General features: G+C 30.9%; 5 protein-coding genes across 5 annotated transcripts; 1 reads left to right on the plus strand and 4 right to left on the minus strand.

Annotated features, from left to right (window-relative positions):
* Positions 1–1,284: 1,284 nt before the first annotated feature.
* Positions 1,285–4,296, minus strand: LOC141528926 (uncharacterized). The gene is made up of 4 exons (XM_074245220.1): positions 3,422–4,296; positions 2,963–3,246; positions 2,776–2,891; positions 1,285–1,303 (listed from the first exon to the last, which is right to left on the minus strand). The coding sequence occupies exons 1-4, from the start codon at positions 3,798–3,800 to the stop codon at positions 1,285–1,287; spliced, it is 798 nt and encodes a 265-aa protein (XP_074101321.1). The 5' UTR covers positions 3,801–4,296.
* Positions 4,297–10,999: 6,703 nt separating this feature from the next.
* Positions 11,000–12,105, minus strand: LOC141528927 (uncharacterized). Its single transcript, XM_074245222.1, has 4 exons — positions 11,778–12,105; positions 11,647–11,691; positions 11,290–11,496; positions 11,000–11,151 (listed from the first exon to the last, which is right to left on the minus strand). The coding sequence occupies exons 1-4, from the start codon at positions 11,872–11,874 to the stop codon at positions 11,000–11,002; spliced, it is 501 nt and encodes a 166-aa protein (XP_074101323.1). The 5' UTR covers positions 11,875–12,105.
* Positions 12,106–12,152: 47 nt separating this feature from the next.
* LOC141528918 (uncharacterized) lies at positions 12,153–14,179 on the plus strand. The gene is made up of 3 exons (XM_074245212.1): positions 12,153–12,315; positions 12,498–12,721; positions 12,810–14,179. Exons 2-3 carry the CDS (start codon positions 12,512–12,514, stop codon positions 14,112–14,114), a joined length of 1,515 nt encoding a protein of 504 aa, XP_074101313.1. The 5' UTR covers positions 12,153–12,315; positions 12,498–12,511; the 3' UTR covers positions 14,115–14,179.
* Positions 14,180–14,333: 154 nt separating this feature from the next.
* Positions 14,334–15,147, minus strand: LOC141528804 (uncharacterized). Its single transcript, XM_074245035.1, has one exon. It carries the CDS (start codon positions 15,082–15,084, stop codon positions 14,503–14,505), a length of 582 nt encoding a protein of 193 aa, XP_074101136.1. The 5' UTR covers positions 15,085–15,147; the 3' UTR covers positions 14,334–14,502.
* Positions 15,148–15,273: 126 nt separating this feature from the next.
* LOC141528928 (uncharacterized) lies at positions 15,274–16,911 on the minus strand. The gene is made up of 3 exons (XM_074245223.1): positions 16,388–16,911; positions 15,812–15,976; positions 15,274–15,745 (listed from the first exon to the last, which is right to left on the minus strand). Exons 1-3 carry the CDS (start codon positions 16,522–16,524, stop codon positions 15,274–15,276), a joined length of 774 nt encoding a protein of 257 aa, XP_074101324.1. The 5' UTR covers positions 16,525–16,911.
* Positions 16,912–25,060: the final 8,149 nt, after the last annotated feature.

A 25,060-nucleotide genomic window follows, 5' to 3' on the forward strand; every position in this document is an offset into this window, starting at 1 on the left:
GATGCGCAGCTTCAACTTCGCCTCGAAAAGAGAGAATGTCTTCTCTCTATCGGCAGAAGCGAAGCCGCGGCACCGTAGACAACTTGGTTGACAGTGAGCAGAGTGGAGTCCTCTTGAAGCTGTGTGGGGAGATCTTCGTTCACCGTGTCGAGCTGTTGTTTTGAGTGAGTCATCTTTTTGGAGATGCTCACTTGTCGACCTGTAAAGAGGTTGTCGTTGTCCTCGGAGAAACGGTGCCGTTCTTGGTGTAGCGGTGCTGGAAATGAAGGCCGATTAGACTGCCTTCTATTTGGCAGCAGCGATCGTCGATTATGCCGAAGGTATGAGGCGTAATTACGCAGGTGTTTGGGCGTAAAATGTCTGTGCTCCGGATGCATGCCACACCAAAGTGTGTGCATCCGGGCCATATACCCTGATACCTCCGGCTCGCTGTTCTGCCAGCACACCAAGAGATCGGCGCGAAGCTCCTCCGTCCACTTAAACTTAATCCTATAAGCGCCGGGGTCGTCATAAGTCATCGGGTCCGGTGTGCTCCTCCCACCTGATGACTGGTCCTCATCCGAAGAGGACCGGTTGTGGGGAGCACTTCTGAGATTATACTGTTTTGGAACTCAGATATTACGGTGCAACGGGTAGTTGGCCCGTTGCTCCGGTTACGTTGTTAGCCTACAGACCAGATGTTGCGGTCTGCGTTTCCCGCGGTGCGCCACTAGGAGGCCACGTAACAAGCACCGCTTATTATTATTATTATTATTATTATTATTATTATTATTATTATTATTATTATTATTATTATTATTATTATTATTATTTGGTAAATTAAATTATAAAACTCCCAGCTAAAAATGCCAATAGATGCCAAAAATGCCAAATAGATAACCTCCGTGGTTGAAACTACTTATGTACAGTAAATATAAAACTTCGCCCCAAGTGGCACAAAAATATTTTATTGAATTTAAGTTGACATAATTATTAATGTTTAACTTCTTGGTAAGCAGAATTTACCAAAAGGTCAACTATTTTTTGTGACGCTTGGCGTATAAGTCCAAACGGTCTCGATGTTGAATTATTACACTGACACCGATGTTTTCATTAATTTTCAGCGTGCTTTCCTAAATATCAAAGCGGTGTTAAAATATGATATCGAATTTCACATTTCTTTTATTGATAACTAAAAAAAAAAGTGTCCACTTATTCACATATAAAAAATCCTGATAAATCCACGTAGCGTTAATATAAGAGCTGTTATATTCACGCAGCGTGGCTTTATCAGGACTTTTTTACTTATGATGAGTAGACATGTCTATTAAAAAATTGTCTCATGCTTTTCATATTTACATTTTTAAGTTCATAAATGATAATAATAATAATAACAATATATATATATATATATATATATATATATATATATATATATATATATATATATATATATATATATATATATATATATATATATATATATATATTAGGGTGATTCAAAAAAAAAGAATATTTTTTTTTTCGTTTGGTACTCTGAAAAATAGGTTCCTAGACACCTCTAAGAAAGCCTTTCCAAGCATGAGTTCTTAATTGTAACGGGAAGGTCCTCCTTCTTACAGTTTTCTATTTTTTCTTATTATCAGATAGAAAAATTTATATCTCGCTTCCAACTACTTGAAAAAATATCTTGTTCCTTAGATTTTGTAGGAAATTGAATGCTCTACAAAAAAGGTCTCTTACGATTTTTTTCGTAAACCCAACCGTTTAAAAGATATTAACGGTTAAAGTTTGATTATTTTTGGGAAAATTTTTTTATTTCTTATGAATTTTATAACTCAATGAAAAAAATCATTATGAATGATGAAACTCATAGTTTTGTAGGAAATTTACTGCTCTATAAAAATGGTCTCTTATGATTTTTCGATCAAGTTGAGCGTTTACGAGATATTCATCGTCAAACATCAATGCATATCAATTTTTCTAGTTTTTGATCAATAATTCGAAAAATTTCAATTTATTCTGTGAGTTTCAAGGAAATTTAGACAAATTTGAGTTTCTATGAATAGAAATATGTTATGAACTATTTCTTTAATTAGTTTTTTTAGTCTTGGACATGTTTGATTACATTAAAACAAAAAATTAGTGCATTTTTTTAAATATATAATTCAATTTAGTGTGTTTCACATGTGTTTCACTTTTTTATCGAAGAATTTATTTATTTAATTATCAACTGCCATATAATTTTCAATATTTTCAACATAACGGTACACTTTTACTGTAAATAATTTCCTCTATTGCAGTTTGGGTAGTTTTTTCGATGTTCTTTGATAATTTGCAATAAGTATTGGAATTGCTCTTCATTTTTGTCAAGCATTGATTATACTCACTAACTAATGCAACAGCTCGTTCTGCTGAATCATTAACAACTTTCAATTGGTTAAAGTATTCTTTATTTTCAATGTAACTGTCATTAGTAGGCCACGATTCAATATCTTTATCAAGGAAGTCATATGGTAAATCAAAGATTTTAAAGAGATTTAAAGACTTTTTAGAAACAAAGTCACTCAGACTTTTTGCGTTAATGAATTCAAATCGTTTTTATCAATTATAAATTTTTTAGCTTTAGAATCTGTACCGTTACGAGTATTAACAGCTCCAACAATATTTTTTTACTTCCAATGAAACGGTATCGTCAAATAATGATAAAATGGCAAGTTCATCACTTAAATACCATAAATGCAAAATCATTTTTCACAAGTTGCTGAAGAAATCAATGAATTGATATTTTTGTACTCGAATAAATTTTTCAAAAACTGGACGTTTGAAAAAATTTCTTCTTGAGGCATTTCTCCAAGGAAAATCAACGACAATTCCAACAATTCTTTATAGTCATCTCGGGGTTGTAGTAACTATCAAAAACAATTAAAAATTTGTCAGAAACAAGAAAATTTTTTTTCTTAAAATCGCAGTTAAATCATACCTGTAAGGATTGTGCAATTAAACTAGATATTTCATTTTTTTTATCCAAAATGATATCAGCAACAACAGTATCTTCAATTCCAGATTTATAATTAGTTTTATTTATTTCCTCCCATGATTTTTTAAATCTTCCGAACATTGGTACGTTTGGCCCAGATGACACAGGCCAATATACTTCAAATGCACTTCTCAATATGATCTCAAAAATGTGGTGACGACATGGTAACCAGATTAACTCTCTTCCCAAAGTCTTTTCAATTGCCTTACATGTACCGTTATGAATTCCTGTATAAAGAAAATAGATAACTATCGTTAAATTTATAACTATCGTTATATTTAAAATCCAAATGAGTAAATAATTCTCAATAATTTCAAAAGTGAAATTCAGTAAGCAATAAAAATTAAACTAGAACGTTAATAATGAAATATTTTTTAGATTAAATTATCATTGATAAGTTACCTGTATTAACTGCCGTCGTGTCAAAACACATTGCCTTAACATAATTAGTAATACCCCATTCACTCAATGTCGATAAAATGGCTGATGTTTGATTGTCTGCCGTCCCAGAATTCATTTTTGGAACCCCAAGTAATTGTTCGGTACCAAATGCAGTTAAAATAACTGGTAGCCGTTCCACAGATTTTGATCCAACAAGGTCATTCAGCATTTTTCCGTCCCAATGCACAACGTATTTATCGTGTGTCTTAAAGTTGTCATTAAGTCCTTTAGCAATGTCTTCTCTTTGAAGCATACGAGCTCGTTGAATTGAACTATAACTGAGCGTTGTATCTTCAATTTTAATACCTACTGCTAGTAAAACCGGAGCAATAATAAACATCGCATTTCTACTGCTGACATTAGCTCGGTCGAGTCCAAAAATGACTTCAGGAGTTAAGACATCAAGTTTTGCTCGTTTTGTCGGAATTGGAGGTTCATACTCTGAATCAGATCCAAAATTTGTAACTCCACTTAATGTATACGTAGAGAACGACTCTGATTTTTCACTTGGAACAATCGCATGACTGGTAGACGGTTGATCTAAGTCTGGAATAAGATCTGTTTTATAAATTAAACGAAGAAAATGTATAGAATTTATTCATTTTGATGACAAATAATTAAGAAAGGACTCCAAAAATTGTCTAGTCAAATGTCATCTAGTCATCTATGAAAAGTTACACTACTACCTGACTTTATAATAATTAAATATCTCAGATACTTACTACTCTCATCTATTCCCATCATAGTTGTGGTTATGTTTGATACAGGTACATTATTAGAAAGAATCTCTTTATAGGTACCGAATTTTTGATCCAAATACAACTTTCTAATATTATCATCAAGCACTTTTAAGGATTTTTCGCTCACAATGTCGAATAATTGTTCAAGATCAGTCTGAAATTTCATTTCCTTTTGGTTTTGCGCTGAATTCTTTTTATCGAAATTTTTTTGTAATTTTAACCATTGACTGTGATAGCGAAGAAATTTTTGACTGCATTAGGAGCTCCACTAGTTGGAATCTGATTTTTTCTCCACAGTTCAATAACTTGGTCAACTGAATTTTTAGCACTTTGTTTGATTGAATACTTTAAAATTTTAAGTTGGTAGAAAAACACACGCATAACCTCTTTCACTTTTGGTAACTTACTTTCCGAAATTCTTTGTAGAGGTATTCCGATAAAACGTATTTCTTTATTCATTGTAGGTTAATTGATGATAAATAAATTTATGTGATGATTATAAGACTTATTTAAAATGAATTATTTTATTACGTATTCAAGATGATCAGTTTTAGGAACACTGAAAATACGGTATTAAATGGGTAGATATTGAAGATAGTTGAGAGTAAAAACATAGATGGCGTTAGTTTCAGAAGACAAACAGAAGAAGAAATGGAATTCAAAACAAAAATCCCCTCGAACGAAAATTTTATGTATATTTTGTGAAAAACAATTTAAAAATACGCACTGAACAAATTTCATAATAATAAATGACAACGCGATTAAGATTTTAAATTATTAAAGATAAAATTAAAAAAAAATATTATTAGAATAAAAACTTTCAAATGAATTTTTGAACAGAAAACATCTATAGGAGTTGCTTTTATAATAAAAACTCAAATTTGTCTAAATTTCCTTGAAACTCACAGAAAAAATTGAAGTTTTTCGAATTATTGATCAAAAACTAGAAAAATTGATATGCATTGATGTTTGACGATGAATATATCGTAAACGCTCAACTTCATCGAAAAATCATAAGAGACCATTTTTATAGAGCAGTAAATTTCCTACAAAACTATGAGTGTCATCATTCATAATGATTTTTTTTCATTGAGTTATAAAATTCATAAGAAATAAAAAATTTTCCCAAAAATAATCAAACTTTAACCGTTAATATCTTTTAAACGGTTGGGTTTACGAAAAAATCGTAAGAGACCTTTTTGTAGAGCATTCAATTTCCTACAAAATCTAAGGAACAAGATATTTTTTCAAGTAGTTGGAAGCGAGATATAAATTTTTCTATCTGATAATAAGAAAAAATAGAAAACTGTAAGGAGGACCTTCCCGTTACAATTAAGAACTCATGCTTGGAGAGGCTTTCTTAGAGGTGTCTAGGAACCTATTTTTCAGAGTACCAAACGAAAAAAAAATATTCTTTTTTTTTTTAATCACCAATATATATATATATATATATATATATATATATATATATATATATATATATATATATATATATATATATATGAGAAGAGAAATACCCCTGGTTAAAAATATTGATTGAAAAGGATTGAAAATGATGAAATTAGAATACTTTTGAATAATTTCAATTCTTTTTCATGTATATATAGATATATACAGTTCACATAGGGTGACTGATTCCCAATACTTTTCAATCAATATTTTTAATCAGGGACGAGTTATTTCTTTGGATCAGCGAATTATATTCAAAAAGTGTAATATTGCAGAAAAATATTTATTTTCTTTAATTTGAATGTTTTTCAAAATTTAATTAGTTCCCTTAATTAACCTTTTTTTTAATAAAAATAATAAGTTTTTTTTTTTTTAGAATTTAAATTTGTTTCATTTCCTAACAAAGATAAATTTGTTTATAATTTTTTTTTTCGCTACGTATTTCTTTATATTTTAATTAAAAAAAAGAAAATTTTTCGATAGAAGGACATCATTATTGAAAATTTATTCAAATTTCTGCTACATTTATGAAAGATGATAGCTGCAGTGCCACCTAATGGATTGTCAACTAATCGATTACATGAATACATACATCATAGGGTATGTTCCAATATGCACTGCGACCACTGTACAGTGTGACGTCAATTTAGTATACTGTAAAGGCGTTCCTTTTTAGTTAGTTATACTGGCTGCTATTTAAAACGGAACGCAATCCGGTATAGTATGAGTCGTATTTTTGACGCACCATTCAAATGAGTGAATTAAAATTTTGTAGTTTATTAAAAAAACTGTTGTTAGAGTACTGTTAAATTTAAAATATTTTAATTAATATTAACTGTACATTAATATTATAGTATAATAAAAGTAAGTAGTTTTTCCTTAAAAATAATTTTTTTTCTATTACTTAACTTAAGTTAACTTCGCGTATAGGTTAATGTACAGAGGTTATGGAGGATGAAATTTTTGATTTTTATTTTACATTATTTTTGATTACTATCCACGAAAAAAAATTACAGGTAATGGAGTATGCAGTAGTAGGAATAGTACTTGTTGGTGCAGTTCGGAATTTATTGAAATCTTCAGACGAAGATGATTCTAGCGATGATGAAGATCTTATTTATTGCTTTGGAAATCGTGCAGAACAAGGTATTATTCCAAGAACCCAAAATTATATCGAAAATACTGTTTTTCGAATGACAGATGAAACTTTTAAAAGTCATTTTCGGTAAGACATATATTTTTACTTTACAAGCTGATGATAATTATTTTTCTGAGCTTAATATCTTGAATTATTGTTCATTTTTAATATTGCATCCTTATTTCTAAATCAATTGTAGTATGAGACGCGATACTTTCGAGTTTCTTATAAATTTACTCGAACCCGACTTACAAAAACAATCTGTTCATTTTGGCCGACATCCTATTGCTGTCGAAAAACAGCTTCTTCTGAGTATTTGGACCATGGTAACACCAGATTCTTACAGGTACATTATTCACATTCCTTTATTTCTATTCTCGAAATCTTTAAAAAATTAAAAATTGATTGTAACAGTTTTACCTGCTCAGGTTGGCCCCTAATCAATTTTATAATTAACTAAACAAAACTAACAACAATAAAAATTATCAGGGCGCCACCAGGATTATTAATCACGGTTCCTGGAACCGGTCCAGAGCTGAGAAAACTTATCTTAGGGTAGAGAGAGTGGAGGAAGGTGCTGTTGAATAATAAAATCTTAACTAACAATCTTAACTAACGGTCTCCCACATCTGTCTTAGAACTAAACTTAAAATTAAACGTCCACCGGACGACCAAAACTAACTAACTTTACACACTTTACAACTTAAAATTAAGTCCATAAGACTGCCGAACTTAACGCTATTAACACTCTCTATCACGCATAACCCGTTCAATTCTTCACACACATAACCTACACTTCGCTTAATTGATTTTACAATTTTAATAGAATGAATGAATTAAAGTTAATTACAATATTCAATCATTCAATCATTGGTAAATTTTTTTTTTAACGACAATTTTCAATTTACAATCAATCTCTAAATAGCTTTGAACTAATCTCTATAGAACCAGAGGCTTAATGCCTTGAATTAACTTAATCACAACATAAACCTTTACAATCACTTCAAAATTATTAACATAAGTTTAATTAACTAATTCTGATTAAACTTTTACTATGACAATTCTAACTCAATTAACTAATTCCTAGGACTTAATGTCCACGCCGATAATTATCAAGTTTCAGTAATTTCAATTTGACTACTTCATGGACTTAATCCCAAAATTATTAAATTCCCACATGACGATATAATTTTATAATATAATATTCTCAATAATTTTCCACTCTATAATATTCTCAATTAATAATTTTCCTAATATAAAATTCTTAACAATTAATTCTTAATATAAAATATTATCAATAATTTTCTGCTCGTTTTATAACTTATAAAAATTCGACACGAGTCGAAATAGTCAATTTCAATTGCTAGAACATTCGCTAGTCAAGTCTTTGCTTGACCTTGGGTATTGGAATTTATGCGACACAAAACTGACGCTTGACGAAAATTTCACGAACAAAAAATTTTATCTATTTTTCTCAATGACAAAAGTTAATCAATTTTACTCAGTTAATTATTGAAAAATTAATTTAATGAATTTTCTTAGATGTTAGTTAATTGATTGAAAACTTTTAGATATTAAAACTTCCCCCGCAAGGTCGATCGAGCGATCCCCGGGTATAAACCCCCATGAAAATCACTCAATCCAAAAACTAGCAAATGTTCTACGATTTATTTATTGAATTAAATTTTCGTCGATTAACGATCCAATTGATAAATAATTAGGAGAAGTAACTGGGTATTGGATAAACCGCGGTCCACTTCCTTCCCACAGAGCAATAATTGACACCTTGACGAACAAAACGATGATCTAACTCACTCGTTGAGGATGAAGTCCTAGTTGTAGTTGGCTTCCTTCGTCTCGTCACTACTCTCGGGAACGGTTCTTTTTGATTTCCGTGGCACTCAGTCTGGCTGTCACACTACTTCTCCCTGTTCCGCTGCACGGCTCACCTATTTTAACCCAAACTCACCCCCTCCTATTCTCCCTTTAGGCCCGAAGATCGAGACGCGCCAGTGCTATGTTGAATAATTATCGATATTCGGTGACTTATCGATTAAGGGTAATTTTACCCTGATACATGATATTCAATAGAATAAGGTAAAAAACCCAATACCGGATCATGTACCAGTTCCGGAACACTCAATGTATTTGTATATCTATATTCACAAATATAGATATACAAATGCATGGAATGTTCCGGTACTGGTACGTGGTCCAGTATAGGGTCTTTTATCTTAGCTTACTATTTTATTAATTTCACAGATCGGTATGTGATCGTTTCGATGTCGGAAAAGCAACAGCTTAGAGAACTGTTTGGAAAGTAGTTAAATCAATATATAATTATCTACCTGTCTACATAAAATGGCCTACACGTGAAGAAGCCAGGATAACATCTAATCATATATTTCGAAAGTACGGATTTCCGAATGTATTGGGAGCGATTGATGGAACACACATAAGAATCGCTCAGCCCAAAGAGTACCATGCTAGCTATATTAACCGCAAAGGATTTCATTCTATTCAAACTCAGGTTTTTAAAACATTGAATTTTATATTGATGAACTTAATATTTATTAAATTCATTGAAACAAACTTTATGTTATAATTACAGCTAGTATGTGACCATAAATTAAAAATTATTCATGCGTACTGTGGTCAGGCAGGCTCAGTTCATGACGCTCGTGTTTTTCGACTGTCAAATTTACAAAATTATTGCACACCTGAATTTTTCCTGACGATACTCATTTGTTAGGAGACAAGGCTTACAGTATTCAACCTTGTATAATGGTACCTTACCGAAATAATGGAAACTTCCACGAAGATTTGTTGCAATACAACAAAAACATTCAAGTGCTCGTATGATGATAGAACGAGCAAACGCATCATTGAAAGGAAGATTTCGTAGTTTATTGGATAAACTGCCATTTACAAGAACGGATTTAATACCCTACTACGTAATTGCTTGTTGTATTTTGCACAACATTTGCATCATGAGAGATGATTTGATCGACATTCCAATACTTGTAAATCATGAAATTCCAGTGATGGATGTAGATATAGAACTAAACAATGACATGAAAGTTGCTGGAATGGAGAAAAGAGAAAAGTTAAAGAATTTTATAAACAATAATCTATAAATTTAAAACTTTACTCATACATGCATTCCAGTAAAATAAAAATAAAACTTTGCACATCGATGTAAAGAAGCAAAGTTTGAAATCAACTTATATGAAAAAAAAAAAATTGTACCTTTTACAGCTAATTTGTTGTTTCTTTCAATATCTGCACAATACAGTGAATTCTGCTAATTTATTAAAAAAAAATAAATGAGGAAAAGTAATAATATCTTTTTAAATTTCATCAGGCTTATATTTTTTTATTTCAACTTACAATATATTTTAATATACTTTTTATAATATATGTAATGTTACTTTTTTAATAAATCTTTAAAAATGAGAAAAATATTAACCTATTTAGTTACACTTTTTTCGGTTTAGTCTAATTAACATCAACATAGATATATATATTTTAATTAAAAAATAATAAAATCAAGACTTACAAGTACATTTGAAATATTTATACTTGACTTGAACTTTTCTTGCAAATACTTTCTTAAAGATAATAAACTTTTTTTTTCTTAATAATAAAACGTAAAAACATATATTTTTCATACTTAAAAATAAGTTTAGTCTTTGACGTTCTCTCAAGGATTTTTTAATACTGAAGAAAAAAAACGTAGTTTATCTAAGAATCATAAATCTCAATATCTCTTTGTTATATGATCCACAAGCTTATTAAGAGCACCAGATAATTGAGCTATTGATGCGATTTTCTCACGATGTTGTTGTTGGCGAATTTCACTATTTTCCTTTTTAGCTAAAAGTAATTCTTCACAGTAGCTAGTTAGAGTTTTTTGCCGTTTACAAATTTTGTAAATACCCATTTTGTTGGTAGTATTTGATCCAGCAGTAGACAAGGGTTTTACCCACGGCTGCTCGCTAAACACTTCTTCCATTTCCTTAAAATTAACATGAGTAAAATATTTGTAAAAATTTGAAAAAGCATGAAAAAATAATTAGTCTTCACTATTACATCGTAGAAATTCCAAGTTATAGGTGCATTCCCAGAGCTTTTTTGACTATTTTTTAAACTTTTATAACGGCGCTTCAGTGTTTCCCATTTAGTTTTACATTTTTCCGCAGCAATAGGCGGCTAATTCTGCTGACTGAGGGTTTCGTTGATTTTCGTTGTAATTTTGACCCAAACATCGCCATTGGTAATATTTGCATCAAGAAATTCAAGCTGGTGTTCCTTATATACCGCAATAAGGAGTAGAACTTCATTTTTACTCCAATTCTTGACATCTTAAATTTGATGATAATTATACAAAAATTTTATGAGATTAATGTTGATACATTTTAAAAATATAATTGTTCAGCTTTCATAATTGCTTACCTGGACATTTCTTATTGTAATCTATGTCATTTCTCTGTTAAATTTACCCGATGACTTTGTAGCTTTCGGTTTATTAAGAGTTTTTCCAGCCGTTGACTTCGTCTGAGAAGTATCAAAAGATGTTGAAGGTCTGTCGGTAAATGTTGCTGTGCCTGACGAGCCGGCTTCTGACGGAAGTTTATTTTCTTTTCCTATTTCTTTTGAATCATACATTTGGTAGTATGTCGGTATGGGACTATCAAATACAAAACAATCTGTAGATCGATTAATTACAATATTAAAAAATTATTCCATAGAAAATATACCGGATTTGTAAATACATTAGAAATATTGACATTGATTATACATGATAATCATTAGTAAATTATCTTTCAGTAATATTCTAATAAATTTCATATTTTTACCTTCATTTTTACAAAATTCCAAAAGTTTAGTAGCAAACATCGTATCTGCAAAATAATAACGAAAAATTAAAATGAAAAAAAATAAGGTTATGTTACGCTTAAAATATTGATAGATACGATGACAAATTTACCTGTCTTTGCACGATCAAAAATTTCCTGAGTAACTTTCAGCTCGTATTGAGTATTTTCAATACAGTCTAATAAAGTTAATTTTAGCAATTCTTCCATTGTTTCGTTTATCAATCCAAATTAATTACAAAACTCTGTGATTTAACTGCTGGTATTGTTTATAAAACGTTAGGCACTTTAAATAGTTTTGACTGATCACGTGATCAAACTACTGCGAGTACCTTACCTCAAAAAAGCCAGTACTCGCAGCAGAATATGGCGGCGATTTATGACGTCATATATTTCCCTAGGATACTGCGGCAGTATACTGGCAGTCAATTACGGAACGAATTTATCTATTCGCTATGAGTGCGACTGCAGCGCCAGACAAAATATGAACTACGGGAGGCTGTCAGAGTATGTTTTTATACGTATGGCAATAGCAAGAAACATAAAAATAAATAAATATTATAAATAATAGTAAAAAGAAAAAGTTATAAAAAATGTGACATTTTTATAGTAATTGCAGTTTTGTTTTTTAATTAAACGAATCAACAGCAAGTAAGTATAATGATAAAAAATAATAAAGAATGCAGCAAACATTCAGGTTAAGTTGTTTGAAATTTATATCAAAGTCAAAAAATGATACTAAGGAAAAATTAAAATGAAAAAAATAATTAAATAGTTATATCAATGGAATATATTAATATTTATTTAATTAATGTAATTTTTTATTTTTTTAGTAAACAAAAAAGCCATGGATATTATTATAAAGACCGGATTTCAGTGTATCACTCATCAAATTGAATTTCAGCCAGCAACAGTGAGCAAGGGCAAAAATCTCGCTCTTGCAGAACATGTAAGAGATGTCGAGGAACACAGACGGAACAATGATAGCTATTTTATAAAATCTCGTATTATTCGCCAAGCCTCGGTCCACAGTACACCTTACATTACTTCATTGAACGTAATTTGAAACTTGATCATTTATTTCGTCGTGGTAAAAATTATTAGAGTATTGTAATTAACATATTTTTTCTATTATTTTCTTTTAGATAAATTCCGAACGCTATGTAACGGATGTACACTGTAATTGTGTATATAATCAGAGTAAAAAGTGCAAACACGTCGCGGCGTTAATTTATTTTATTAACAATGAGGAAAGCGCTTCAAAAACCAGTCATGAGCAGCAGTGGGGCAAGCCGAGTGCACGTCAATTCACAAAAAATAAATATTCTAAAGGAGAATATTTTAAAAATATGATACCACACAAATATACCCAATTACATGAACCTCAAAAAGTTTCAATCACTGAATTAAAAGCTGATTCACCCTTAAAACTAATAATGCAAGCACAATTGAAAGAAAATAATAAACATACAGTCAGAAATGTTATGAATTCTTTATTAGCGCAAGTCGAATTAAATTTGGAGAAAGAAGAATGCGCTGTGTGTATTGAAAATTTATTAATTTTCCAAGAGGAATATTTTATTTACAAAAGTGAATATGATATGGATAGTAAAATACGAGAGTTTTACCTAAAAAATGTGCAATTATCAGAACAGGAAATCATCAATTTGTCTTATCAAACAGTGAAACAGTCTTCCAGTAATAATTGGTTCAAAGCTCGACGGTTACGAATTTCTGCAAGTTCAAACGTTCATAATATTAAAGTTTTAAGTAGAAAACCAGTTGAAACTTTAGTTTCAGACATGTTAAACCCTAGTAAAATTGACAATGCTTCAACCAGATACGGTTTAAAAATGGAAACTCATGCCAAAGATAAATACCAAGAATTGGCAAATTGTATTGTTAAACGTGTTGGAGTGTTGGTTAGCAAATTTCAGCCTTGGCTTTGTGCAAGCCTGGATGGCGTTGTCACTGATGATGGCTCTATTTTAAAAATTGTAGAATTTAAATGTCCAAGTTCCTGCGAGAAGAAACCAATAATCAATATTGTTGATAATTCAAGTAATGTTAAGTATTTACAACTTATTGATAATAAGTTACAACTTAAGAAGACTGATATTTATTATACACAAGTTCAAGTTCAAATGTACGTCAGTGGAATGAGCGTTTGTGATTTCTTTGTCTATTCACCTGTTGAAGATGGCAGTTTCTTGATTGAAGTTAATAGAGACGAAGATTTTTTAAAAACTATGATTTTAAAAAGCGAAAAATTCTATTTTAAACATTATTTACCTGCTTTATACGCGACCCTAACTATCGAAGATAGTGATAAAGAAAATAACAATAATAATAGTGATAATACTGATAACTTAGATAATAATGAGGAAAATGATATTGCAATGGAGAAACGAAGCTTTACTGGAAGTGATATTGAGAATATTTTTAAATAATAATAACTTATTTTTTATAATACATAACTACGTAAAAATAAGGATTGTTATCATTGTTACCAACAAGTCAATTATTAGAAAGTTAAGTAAAGATATTTATTCGTTACTTAAAATTTATTAAGTTAATATTTATTAAGTTAAGTAAAGAGCGTTGTTATTCGTTATAAAAATGCCAATCTTAAAGAGTTTTAATTTAATATTTTATTTAATATTCGTTACTAATGTAAAAGTTATAAATAAGTTTAAAAGAATTTTATTGTTTATTACAAGAATTTAAACTATTTATTCATTAATTTTACAATTTATTTACAATATCTTGGAAATTTAATTTTGTATGTCATAAAAATCCATAAAATAAATATAATTTTGATGAGTAATAAGATATTTTTTATATCTTATTTTCAACATCTTCTTTATTAGAAATAATTGGAGGCTGTAAATTAACCAAAACACAACAAATGTGCAAAATATCGTCTATGCAATGAAACAAGTGCTGAGGAATTTTATGCAATATTTGATAAGTCCGTAATCGTTGCATGATTCTTTCAACGTGAATCCTAACTCTTGCTACACTGTATGTTTGTTGAGTTTCTTCGGTTGAAAATTCATTTTTTTTCTCAAGGAAAGGCGGCATAACCATTTGTACTTTTTTACCGCTTGCGTCAATCACTGTTTTTATTTCTGGAAAACCTTTGTCAGCCAAAACAATGTCACCATCTTCTAATAGATCTAACAGCCCAGACTCTATTGTAAGTTGAGAATCCGATTTCCGTCCTCCAGCTATGTCAGATCTTAAGGAAATAAAACCTCCAGGTGTTATTCCAATAAGAACTTTGGCTGTGAAGTTCTTTTTGTATTGGGAGTATGTAAAAACACGATTGTCGACACTTTTAGGGATATCAATTCGAAATTCTGTACAATCAATTATAACTCTGGTGTTACTGTAATCAGGTAGAAAGCAGTCAGGCATAGTTTCTTGTACAGCGTCAATATCTGGCCAAAATACTAAATTTCTAGTTGCACTAGCTAGTAGTTGCAAAGTTTCATAAAAATTGTAGAAATTGTTGTTCTGTGAACACTGAACAGTACACCAAGTGCTGAAAATGTCAATCCAGTTTTCATTTTCATTAAAAAAATTAATAGTCGATCTTTTTCGATACTATGTACTTTTTTGCGTAGACATTCTTGTCAACAAGAAATCAAAATTTTCGAATGATACCCCTGCCAGATCAATGATTTCTTGATCCTTTGTCACCGATATGAATCCATTAAAATGTTTACTATCTGCTTGACTTTCTTTATCAACAAAGGTTTTTTCAGGAGTACCACATTCTTTATCAACAAATTTTTTATTACCAATATGAATTTTTATCGACCTAGTATCTTTAACAATTTCTGTCTGAGTTTCAGCATGACATAAATCGTCTTTGACATAACGATTGCAAGTAAACATTTGAGAATTGATATCAGAGTTCGAATAATAAAAATCCATTTGACACTCTTGGTCTATTTTTGAAGACACTACTGGAGGATTTTCAGTCATCACTTCTACCGATTCTATAACATTGGACTCAGCATTTGATGTTGAAGGTAATTTTGCTTTCATTCGCCGATTCATTACGCGTTTATATCTGAAAATATGAAATTATCATTGCTAAGTCGTTCAAATTGATCAAGTTTTACCAAATAATTTTTACCTGTTTAACGCAGAGGATTCATTTACTTTTGAACACTTGTAAATTGAAGGAAATATAGTTGGAATGTAGCCAGGACTTAGCTCCTCTTCTGATTTTCTGCCTCCAATAAAATGATCACTACAAATACAATCGTATGGCTTGGGAACCCACTGTGATCCATCAGCGCTAAAAAATCACGTGTTTATAAAATGTTAGAACAGTATGTTAATCTTTTTTTTTAATTTAAATTTAAGCATTTATTATAAATTAGATTTTTTCATCACAGAATCCTAACAAAATTATTAACTTTTACTAAACTTAAAAATTTTGAAAAGGTTTTCAATACTATAATGCTAAAGTTAGCTGACGTTAATTTTTTGATTTTTTTGTTTTATTAAATTAGAATTAAAAAAATTTTTTTAATTCACTTAGAATTTTTCAAGTTTTTACAAATTAATTTTTTTTTTTTTAATTTTTTCGTAATAATTTTTTCGATAAAAATAATTATAAAAATTTTTAGATGTCGGCTAACTTAATTTTTATTTAAATTTTCCGAATTATTGTTATTGATTAAATTAAGGTTATGGTAGTACTTACTTCAGCCTTTTAACTGCAGCTATCCACTGATTCCGTTGATTTCTTTTCCACTGAGCAGTCGGAAATTTATAAAACTTGCACTCACTTTTTCTGCTGGTATTTTTACAATTTACGACACAACAACTCTGGTGTCTCATTTTTTTAATTTATTTAAATTAAAACAAAATAAATACTCTCACGTGTACTTGCTTACAATTTTAGTAATAATAGCCTCCCGTAACGCCAAAAGTAACCACTGCGAACGCTTCAGTCGATTTCATTTCCCCTACCATGGCTTCACTCACAGCGAATACACGTGGGTATGATGTTATTATAAATAAGGAGATTAATTTTGGATGTAACCTTCAAATAATTAAGTTTTTAATAAATTATTAATCGTCATAAGAAACCGTACGTGTGAATTATTATCTAGAGCATCAAGAGCGATAAACGGCAAATATTGGACTTCCTCATCACATATAATGATAATGATAGAAAAAATAAATATCTGTTGATAGACATGGAACGAGAACTCCGGAAATAGAAGTCAGCATGGATTGCCGGAAGATCCTACTTGATACTCAAATTTGAAAGTGACAGATATTCGTACAGAAACTCAATCTTCAGAATAATATGTTCAGACATCGATGAAGCTGAAAAAATGTTTATTATATTTCTTTTTAAAACATAGATCAAGATAACTTCTAAAATGTTAAACAATGACTGGAAATTTCTAGAGTATCCTAAAACAGATAGCCTGGCGATCCTTATAAATAATTCCGGATTCGATAGGTTTTTTTTTTTTTTAAAAGGACCATGGTGCGCTCAATAATTTGTTAGGAGATCTATAGAGCTGGAAAGACGTCAAATATAATTTTTCTTATAAAGAAATAAGAATAATGTTTGACACATTAAATCTTGATTGGAAATTGTTAGTTTTTCGGCACGAATTGCCTGGCGATCCTTATAAATAATTAAAAGATTCGAAGTCTATTTTTTCTAAGGACCTTGGTGTGCTCAATAATTTGTTGTAAGATTTACGGAGCTGAAAAGACGTCAAATGTAATTTTTATTATAAAGAAACAAGTATAATGTTTGACACATTAAATCTTGATTAAAAATTCTTAGTTTCACGGCATGGATGGCACGATGATCCTTATAAATAATTCCAAATTCCATGGGTTTTTTTTTTTAACGGACCATGGGGTTCTCGATAATTTGTTGGGAGATCTATGGCGCTGAAAAGACGTCAAATATAATTTTTTTTATTAATAAGCAAGTATACTGTTTTATTAGTAAAAGAATGAATTGAAAATTTCTAAAAAGTCTTGGCACGGATTGCCCAGCAATCCTTCTAAAAAGTTAAGACATCCGAGGTTTTTTTTTTTTTTTTAAGTCCTTGGGGAGCTTAATAATTTATTATGCTATCTCTAGAGCTGGAAAGACGTCAAATATAATTTTTTTTATAAATGAACAAGCATACTGTTTTATTTATTAAAGAATAAATAGAAAATTCCGTTACTTGGCACGGATGACCCGGCAATGGTTATAAATAATTAAGAGATCCGAGGTTTTTATTTTTTTAAAGGACCTTGGGGAGCTTACTAATTTATCACGCTATCTATAGAGGTGGGAAGACGTCGAATATAATTTTCTTTATAAATGAACAAATATAATGCTTGACATATTATAACTTGATTGGAAATTGTTAGTTTCTCGGCACGGATTGCCCAACGATCCTTATAAATAATTAAAAGATTCAAGATCTATTTTTTTAAGGACCTTGGTGTGCTGAATAATTTGTTGGAGGATCTATAGAGCTGGAACGACGTCAAATTTAATTTTTTTATTAAATAAACAAGCATACTCTTTTATTAGTTTAGAAATGGATAGAAAATTCCGTTACTTGGCACGGATGAATCGGCAATAGTTATGAATAATTAAGAGATCCGAGGTTTTTTTTTTTTAAAGGACCTTGGGGAGCTTACTAATTTATCAGGCTATCTATAGAGGTAGAAAGACGTCAAGTATCATTATTTTTTATAACTGAACAAGTATACTGATTGTCATTTCAAACCATGATTGGAAATTATTTTCTCGGCACGGATGGCCCGGCGATCCTTATAAATAATATTGAATTCGATGGATTTTTTTCTTTTAAAGGACCTTGGAGTGCTCAACAATTTGTTGGAGGATCTATGGAACCGGAAGGACGATAAATATAATTTTTTTATAAATGAACAAGTGTACTGTTTTATTTGTTAAAAAATGAATGGAAAATTCCGTAGCTTGGCATGGATGGCCCGGCTATCATTATGAATTATCGAAGGATCTGAGGTTATTTTTTTTTTTTAAGACCTTAGGTAGCTCAATAATTTATTAGGCTATCTATAGAGGTGGAAAGACGTCAAGTATCATTTATTTTTAAACTAAACAAGTATACTGATTGTCACTTCAAACCATGATAGGAAATTTCTAGTTTCTCGGCACGGATGGCCTGGTGATCCTCATAAGCAATTCCGAATTCGACGGGTTTTTTTTTTCTAATGGACGGAGGGGTGCTCAATAATTTTTTGGGAAGTCTATGGAGCTGGAAAGACATTAAATATGATTTTTGTTATTAATAAGCAAGTATACCGTTTCATTAGTTAGAGAATGAATTGAAAATTCCTAAAAAGTCTTGGTACGGATGACACGGCGATCTTTATAAATAAATAAGATTTTCTAGTTTATTTTTTTTTTTTTAAGTATCTCGGCGTGCACAATAATATGTTGGGGCATTTACTGCACTGAAGAACCATTTGACTTACGTTGTTTTATAGAAAAATAATAATAATGTTTGACACATTTAACATTGATTGGAAATTTATAGTATCTTGGCACGGATTGCCCGGCGATCTATCTAAATAATTAAGAGATTCGAGGTTCTTTTTCTCTAAAGTACCTTAGGGTCCTCAGTAATTTGTTGGGAGCTCTATGGAGCTGGAAAGACGTAAAATATTATCTTTCTTATGAAGAAACAAGTATAATGTTAGACACATTAAACCTGGATTGGAAATTTCTAGTTTCTTAGCACGGATGGCCCGGCGATCCTTATTAATAATTCAGATTTTCTAGTTTTTTTTTTTCTTGTTACGGATTTTGCACTGCAGAATTATTTCTCGACGCTTGTAAAGAGCTGGAAAATCATTCTAAATACATCGTTTTATAAAAAAACAAGGACAATGTTTGACACATTGGACAATGATTGAGAAATTTCTCAAGTATCATGGCACGGATGACCCGGCGATCCTTATAAATAATTGAGATTTTCTAGTATTTTTTTTCTCTTAAGGATCTGGGAGCGCACAATAATATGTTGTGGGATTTATTGCCCTGAAAAACCATTTAATTTACGTCGTTTTATAAAAAAACAAGGGTTTGTTTGAAACATTAAACCTTGATTGGAAATTTCTCGAGTATCTTGGCATGGATGGCCCGGCGATCTTTATGAATAATCAAAAATTCCGAGTTCAGTGGTATGTACATTAACACTAACATTTAATCGTTGTGCTTTACATTTTTTTTCATATATTGAACTCGCACAGATAAAAAAAATATCTTTAACTCACTAAAAAATTGTCTTCCTTCCGAATTTTTTCATCTAAAACCAAACTTTACTCTTGATCAGAGTCAGTTAAGTTAAGTTAAGAAAATCTTCCTTGATATGATTACGTTTTGGCCTTACATATATTACATAAATGAATTAGGTAATTTAACGCAGGGTGTCGAGCTCTTTTTTCTGCCAGCAAGTTCCATACTTTATCCTGATAGCCGTAGAGAATTCCGAGGAATATGGTACATTTCTAACTACAAAAGCTATTCCGGTTTCTCCGACTTCCGTATCCCCACTACTTGTTTACAAGTTCGTGTCTTAGTGGTGGGGGCTCCAGTCATCAATCCTTCTTGGCATAAGAAAGTAAATTCTTGTCATCAAACGAAAAAATTATTGGCTCAAGTACTTTTCATTTAAACAAGAACTTTCAATTCAAAAAATTTTTTATTTTTCTTCAACAATATTTTTGTGTTCCTTAAAAAATTTTTTGAATCAAGATAAATTTATGTATAACTTGTTCAAAACATTTTTAGCAAGAATATGCGACAAGTGTAAGCCAAGGTGCTTTAAAAAATTCTCTGAGGCATGTTTTGTACCATAAACTCACGACAGACAATTGAAACTTATTTTTACGAAATTTGCTCCTTTTTTTTAATCTTTTTCCATATTCAGTATATCTCAGATAGTTTTTGAGATATACGCAAATCACTAAACCCCCTTATTTTATATATAGATATACTAATTGCATAGAGCGACTGCGTTTCAATACTATTTAATCAATATTTTTAAACAGGGTACTTACCAACTTTTATTTCTAAGAGAATGTATTGCAGTTGTAAATTTAAATTATTAATTATAAAGAGCCAATATTTCCAACAGAAAATTAGATTTACAGAAAAAATATTTGAAAAGACATTTGACCTTGCAGACTGTAACGGGTTTGAGCCGTCCCTTGGTCACCCCTTTATTTGAATTTAATAATTAGGGCGCCACTGGAATTTTTATCACGGTTTCCAGAACCGGTCCAAGCAAGAGAGAGATCACAGGGTCGAGAGAAATTATAATATTTGACACAAATAACAACAATTAAAAATCGAATTATCAATTTATTTGAACAATATGACAATAGTTAAACCCTGATTCAATTCTCACACACACACTCATGCTTATAAAAGTTGCTTATTCCTACGATACCCTCTTATGGAGCGTCTATATCGTAGTTTCTATCATAGTGCCTATTCCTGCGATACCCTCATATGAAGCGACTATACCGCAGTTTCTATCATAGTTTTTATTCCTGACGGTACCCTCATATGGAGCGTCTATACCGCAGTTTCTAACTAAGTCGCGCTGTCCACAGGACCCTCACGCTCTAAGACTCTAGATATGCCCTGAGTGGTCGCCCGGACCCCTGCCCAAAGTTCATACCGTCCTTAGCCCTTTCGCTGTCCACAGGACCCTCACTACGGGACTAAGGAACCTGAAGTCGACTAGGACAGAGGAGGATACCATGACGCTAGTCGACAACCTGCTAATACTAACCTCCTCGACAGCCCGTGAACGAGGAGTATATACTGTAAAATGTTTTCCACACACACACACACACACACACGATTCTCAATAAAACAATTTATCTGATACACACTTGACTCTAATTTACAATTATTTTAAAAATCCAAGACACGCTTTACAGCATAACTTCCTGGGAATCAAATTTTCCCGGTCCCTAACTTGACTTCGATAAATAATTTTATTTAAATTTTGGTTGCTTAATCTATATATATATAAGCGATTCCTATCTATATAGTCACTCATCACGATATCTCGGGAACCATCAGACCTAGAAACTTGAAATTTGGTAGGAATATTCCTTTCGCCGAGTAGAGGTCAGCTAAAAACGGATTTTACGGAATTCCACCCACAAGGGGGGTTGCGGGGGAGTTAACAATGAAAAATTCCCGTTTTTAAACTATAGCTCCTATCGACACCAAATTTGGTAGGAATCTTCTGTAGGAGATGTAGAAATAATCTATGAATGAATTTCACGATATTTCACCCCCCCATGGGGGCTGCGGGGGTGACTTTGAACAAAGAAAATTTTTAATTTTCAAGCTAAAGGTCCTATCGACTCTAAATTTGGTAGAAATCTTCTGTAAATGATGTAAAAATAATTTATGAACGAATTTTACGATATCTCACCCTCCCAGAGGGTTGCGGGGGTGGCTTTTAACAATGAAAATTTTTAATTTTCAAGCTATAGCTCCTATCGACTCTAAATTTGGTAGGAATCTTTTGTAAGAGATGTAAAAATAATCTATGAACGAATTTTACGATACCTCACCCCCATAAGAGGTTGCGGGGGTGGCTGTTAACAATGAAAATTTTTAATTTTCAAGCTATAACTCCCATCGACTTCAAATTTAGTAGGGATATTACTTTTACCATGTAGAGGTCAGCTAAGAACAAATTTTCAGAAATTCCATCCCCAAAGGAACTTGCGGGAGCGTTAACAGTGAAAAATATAGGAGCTGTTCTATAGGTAGATTGACTCATCACGATATCTCTGGAACTAAAAGACCTAGAGACTTGAAATTTCGTAGGAATATTACTTTTACCATGTAGAGGTCAGCTAAGAACGAATTTTAAGAAATTTCTCCCCCAAAGGGGTTTGCGGGGGCGTTAAGAATGAAAAATTCCCGTTTTTAAATTATTAATCCTATCGACTCCAAATTTGGTAGGAATCTTTTGTAAGAGATGTTGAAATTATCTATGAACAAATTTCACGATATCTCACCCCCATAAAGGGTTGCGGGGGTGGCTATTAACAATGAAAATTTTTAATTTTCAAGCTATAACTCCCATCGTTCTCAAATTTGGTAGGAATCTTCTATAAGTGATTTCAAAATGATGTAAGAGCGAATTTTATAACAACCTACTCTCAAAATGGATTGCAGGGGTGGGTGTTAACAATTAAGATTTTTAATTTCCAAGCTATAGCTTCTACAGGTTTTAAATGTGGTAAGAATCTTTTGTATGTGATGTAGGAATGCTATAAGAGCGGATTTTATGATAGCCTACTTATAATATGGATTGCGGGGGTAGGTGTTAACAATTAAGATTTTTAATATCCGAGCTTTAGCTCCTGCAAACCTTGAATTTGAAAATACTTTTGATCTACCCACCTCCTCCTACACATCTACCTCATAATTCTTACGCATTTAACATGTCGCGATATCAATTGTTGCCCAGAAATTATCCTTGAGGCAATAATTTTTTCTATTGACTCAAGAAAATTTATTTGTTTAAAATGGTGTTCTCGGTTAAAAATATTTTAATAATTTCAAGGTTACATATTTTTCAGCGTATTAATAACAAAATAAATTCACATATGATGTTAAATTCAGCTAGAAATAGCTTTTCTCGAATTCTGACTTCAAAAGGGATTACGCGTGCGTTAACAATGAAAATCTCATATTTTTAAACAATAGTTTTTATGGTCTCAAACTTTTGTTGGAACTTTTTGTTTACAATGTAGTAATCATTTCAAATAGGATCGTACGAAATTCCTCCCCTACATAGGAGTGCGGGAGTGATGTTTGTCAAAAAATTCACATTGTTCCTATAGATATAAAATTTAATAGAATCTCAGGAGAAACAAAAAATCACAGGGATGGCCTCCAAGGACAACCAATTAAAAATTTTTTCTTTCTTAATAATTATATTTTCTTACAACAACCGTCTCTTTAGCAGCGGATAAAAAGTCATCATTATAAGGTTTCTAAAATTTTACTTCATATGTAACTATTGAGTCAACGGACTAAGAGATTAACATACATTTTATTTTTATTGATCATTAATCGATGAATTGTTGTTATTACGGAGAAAATTTTAATTAACAACAAAATTCGCTGGACTTTGACCTAGGCAGATTTTAACTTCACTTATGAGACCTACAATATAACTTTAACTGAAATTTCCAATGCTCATTTAAAATTTTTTTCGTTGTATGAATTGTTATTCATTTTTTCAAGAAAGCCACGGGAATGTTATATTAATTGCACATGGAAAGTTACAATACATATTAGCTAGAAGGATCACGTGGATAAAAGGTAAATGTTACTCCGATGGAATTTGGAATCTCTAAGTCAATATAACATTCCAATCAAATTTCAAATTTAAATCTATAAATACAATTCTGTAAACGCCCAGCAAAGCGGGCGGGTAACAGCTAGTTATTAATATTACAGTAGCGTTTATTCAACCAAAATTTTAGATTAATTAAAACGTACTCGAATTCAAACTGCCTGAACAATCGGCTTATGTCTATTTGAATTCCAGTCAAGATTTGAGACTTAGTCTTCAACTTGGTAAAAATTTCCCAAAGCTAAATTTTATGTTGATTAATTTTGAAATCATCGTACTGGAATTTGACAAATTTATTTATCGAAGTTTATTGAACAAATTTTCTTTTGTCGATAATTTTCTATTGTAATTTTGTTTTATAAATTAATTTACTATTTAACAATTTTAATATTCTAATTTAAGGAATTTGTGTCTATGATAATTTTATTTTATAATTTTTGATAATTTTCTAAAAGTAAATTATAATTATTAATTTTAATTTAAATTTTAATTCATTTTTACTCGTTAATTTTATTGGTCAGTTTTAATCCAACTTGGACAATTTTCTAATTTTAGTTTCCTTTAGTTTTATTTTAATTTCTAATTTGTAATAATTTAAGGGGGGAGACTCATGTAAAATTTTCAAAAAATCGATTTTTTTTTTTTCGATATTCTGAAAGTATACTATGTTGAGCGTGTACTGACGAGCCGGAAAAAAAAATCTCGAATATTTACAAAGTTATGGCTAATACAGTGGAGCGGGTCGGAGTACGTATTGTCAAGTAACGAGCCAGGTAGTCGGGGCGCTTGAAAAGGACCTTTCTATTATAATACCTAGAAATATTTATTTTGTTCAACTACCGAGAATCCCTTTTAGTATATATATATACATACTTTTACATTCCTGCACACGTGTAACATTAGTACACGAATAACCGTTAGTATAGAAATATATTTAGTTTAGCTGGAGATTTCTT

This window comes from Cotesia typhae, unplaced genomic scaffold (genome assembly GCF_013202065.1).
Source record: "Cotesia typhae breed Kobodo isofemale line unplaced genomic scaffold, CoteBio_Ctyphae contig_44, whole genome shotgun sequence".
Lineage (NCBI taxonomy): Eukaryota > Metazoa > Arthropoda > Insecta > Hymenoptera > Braconidae > Cotesia > Cotesia typhae.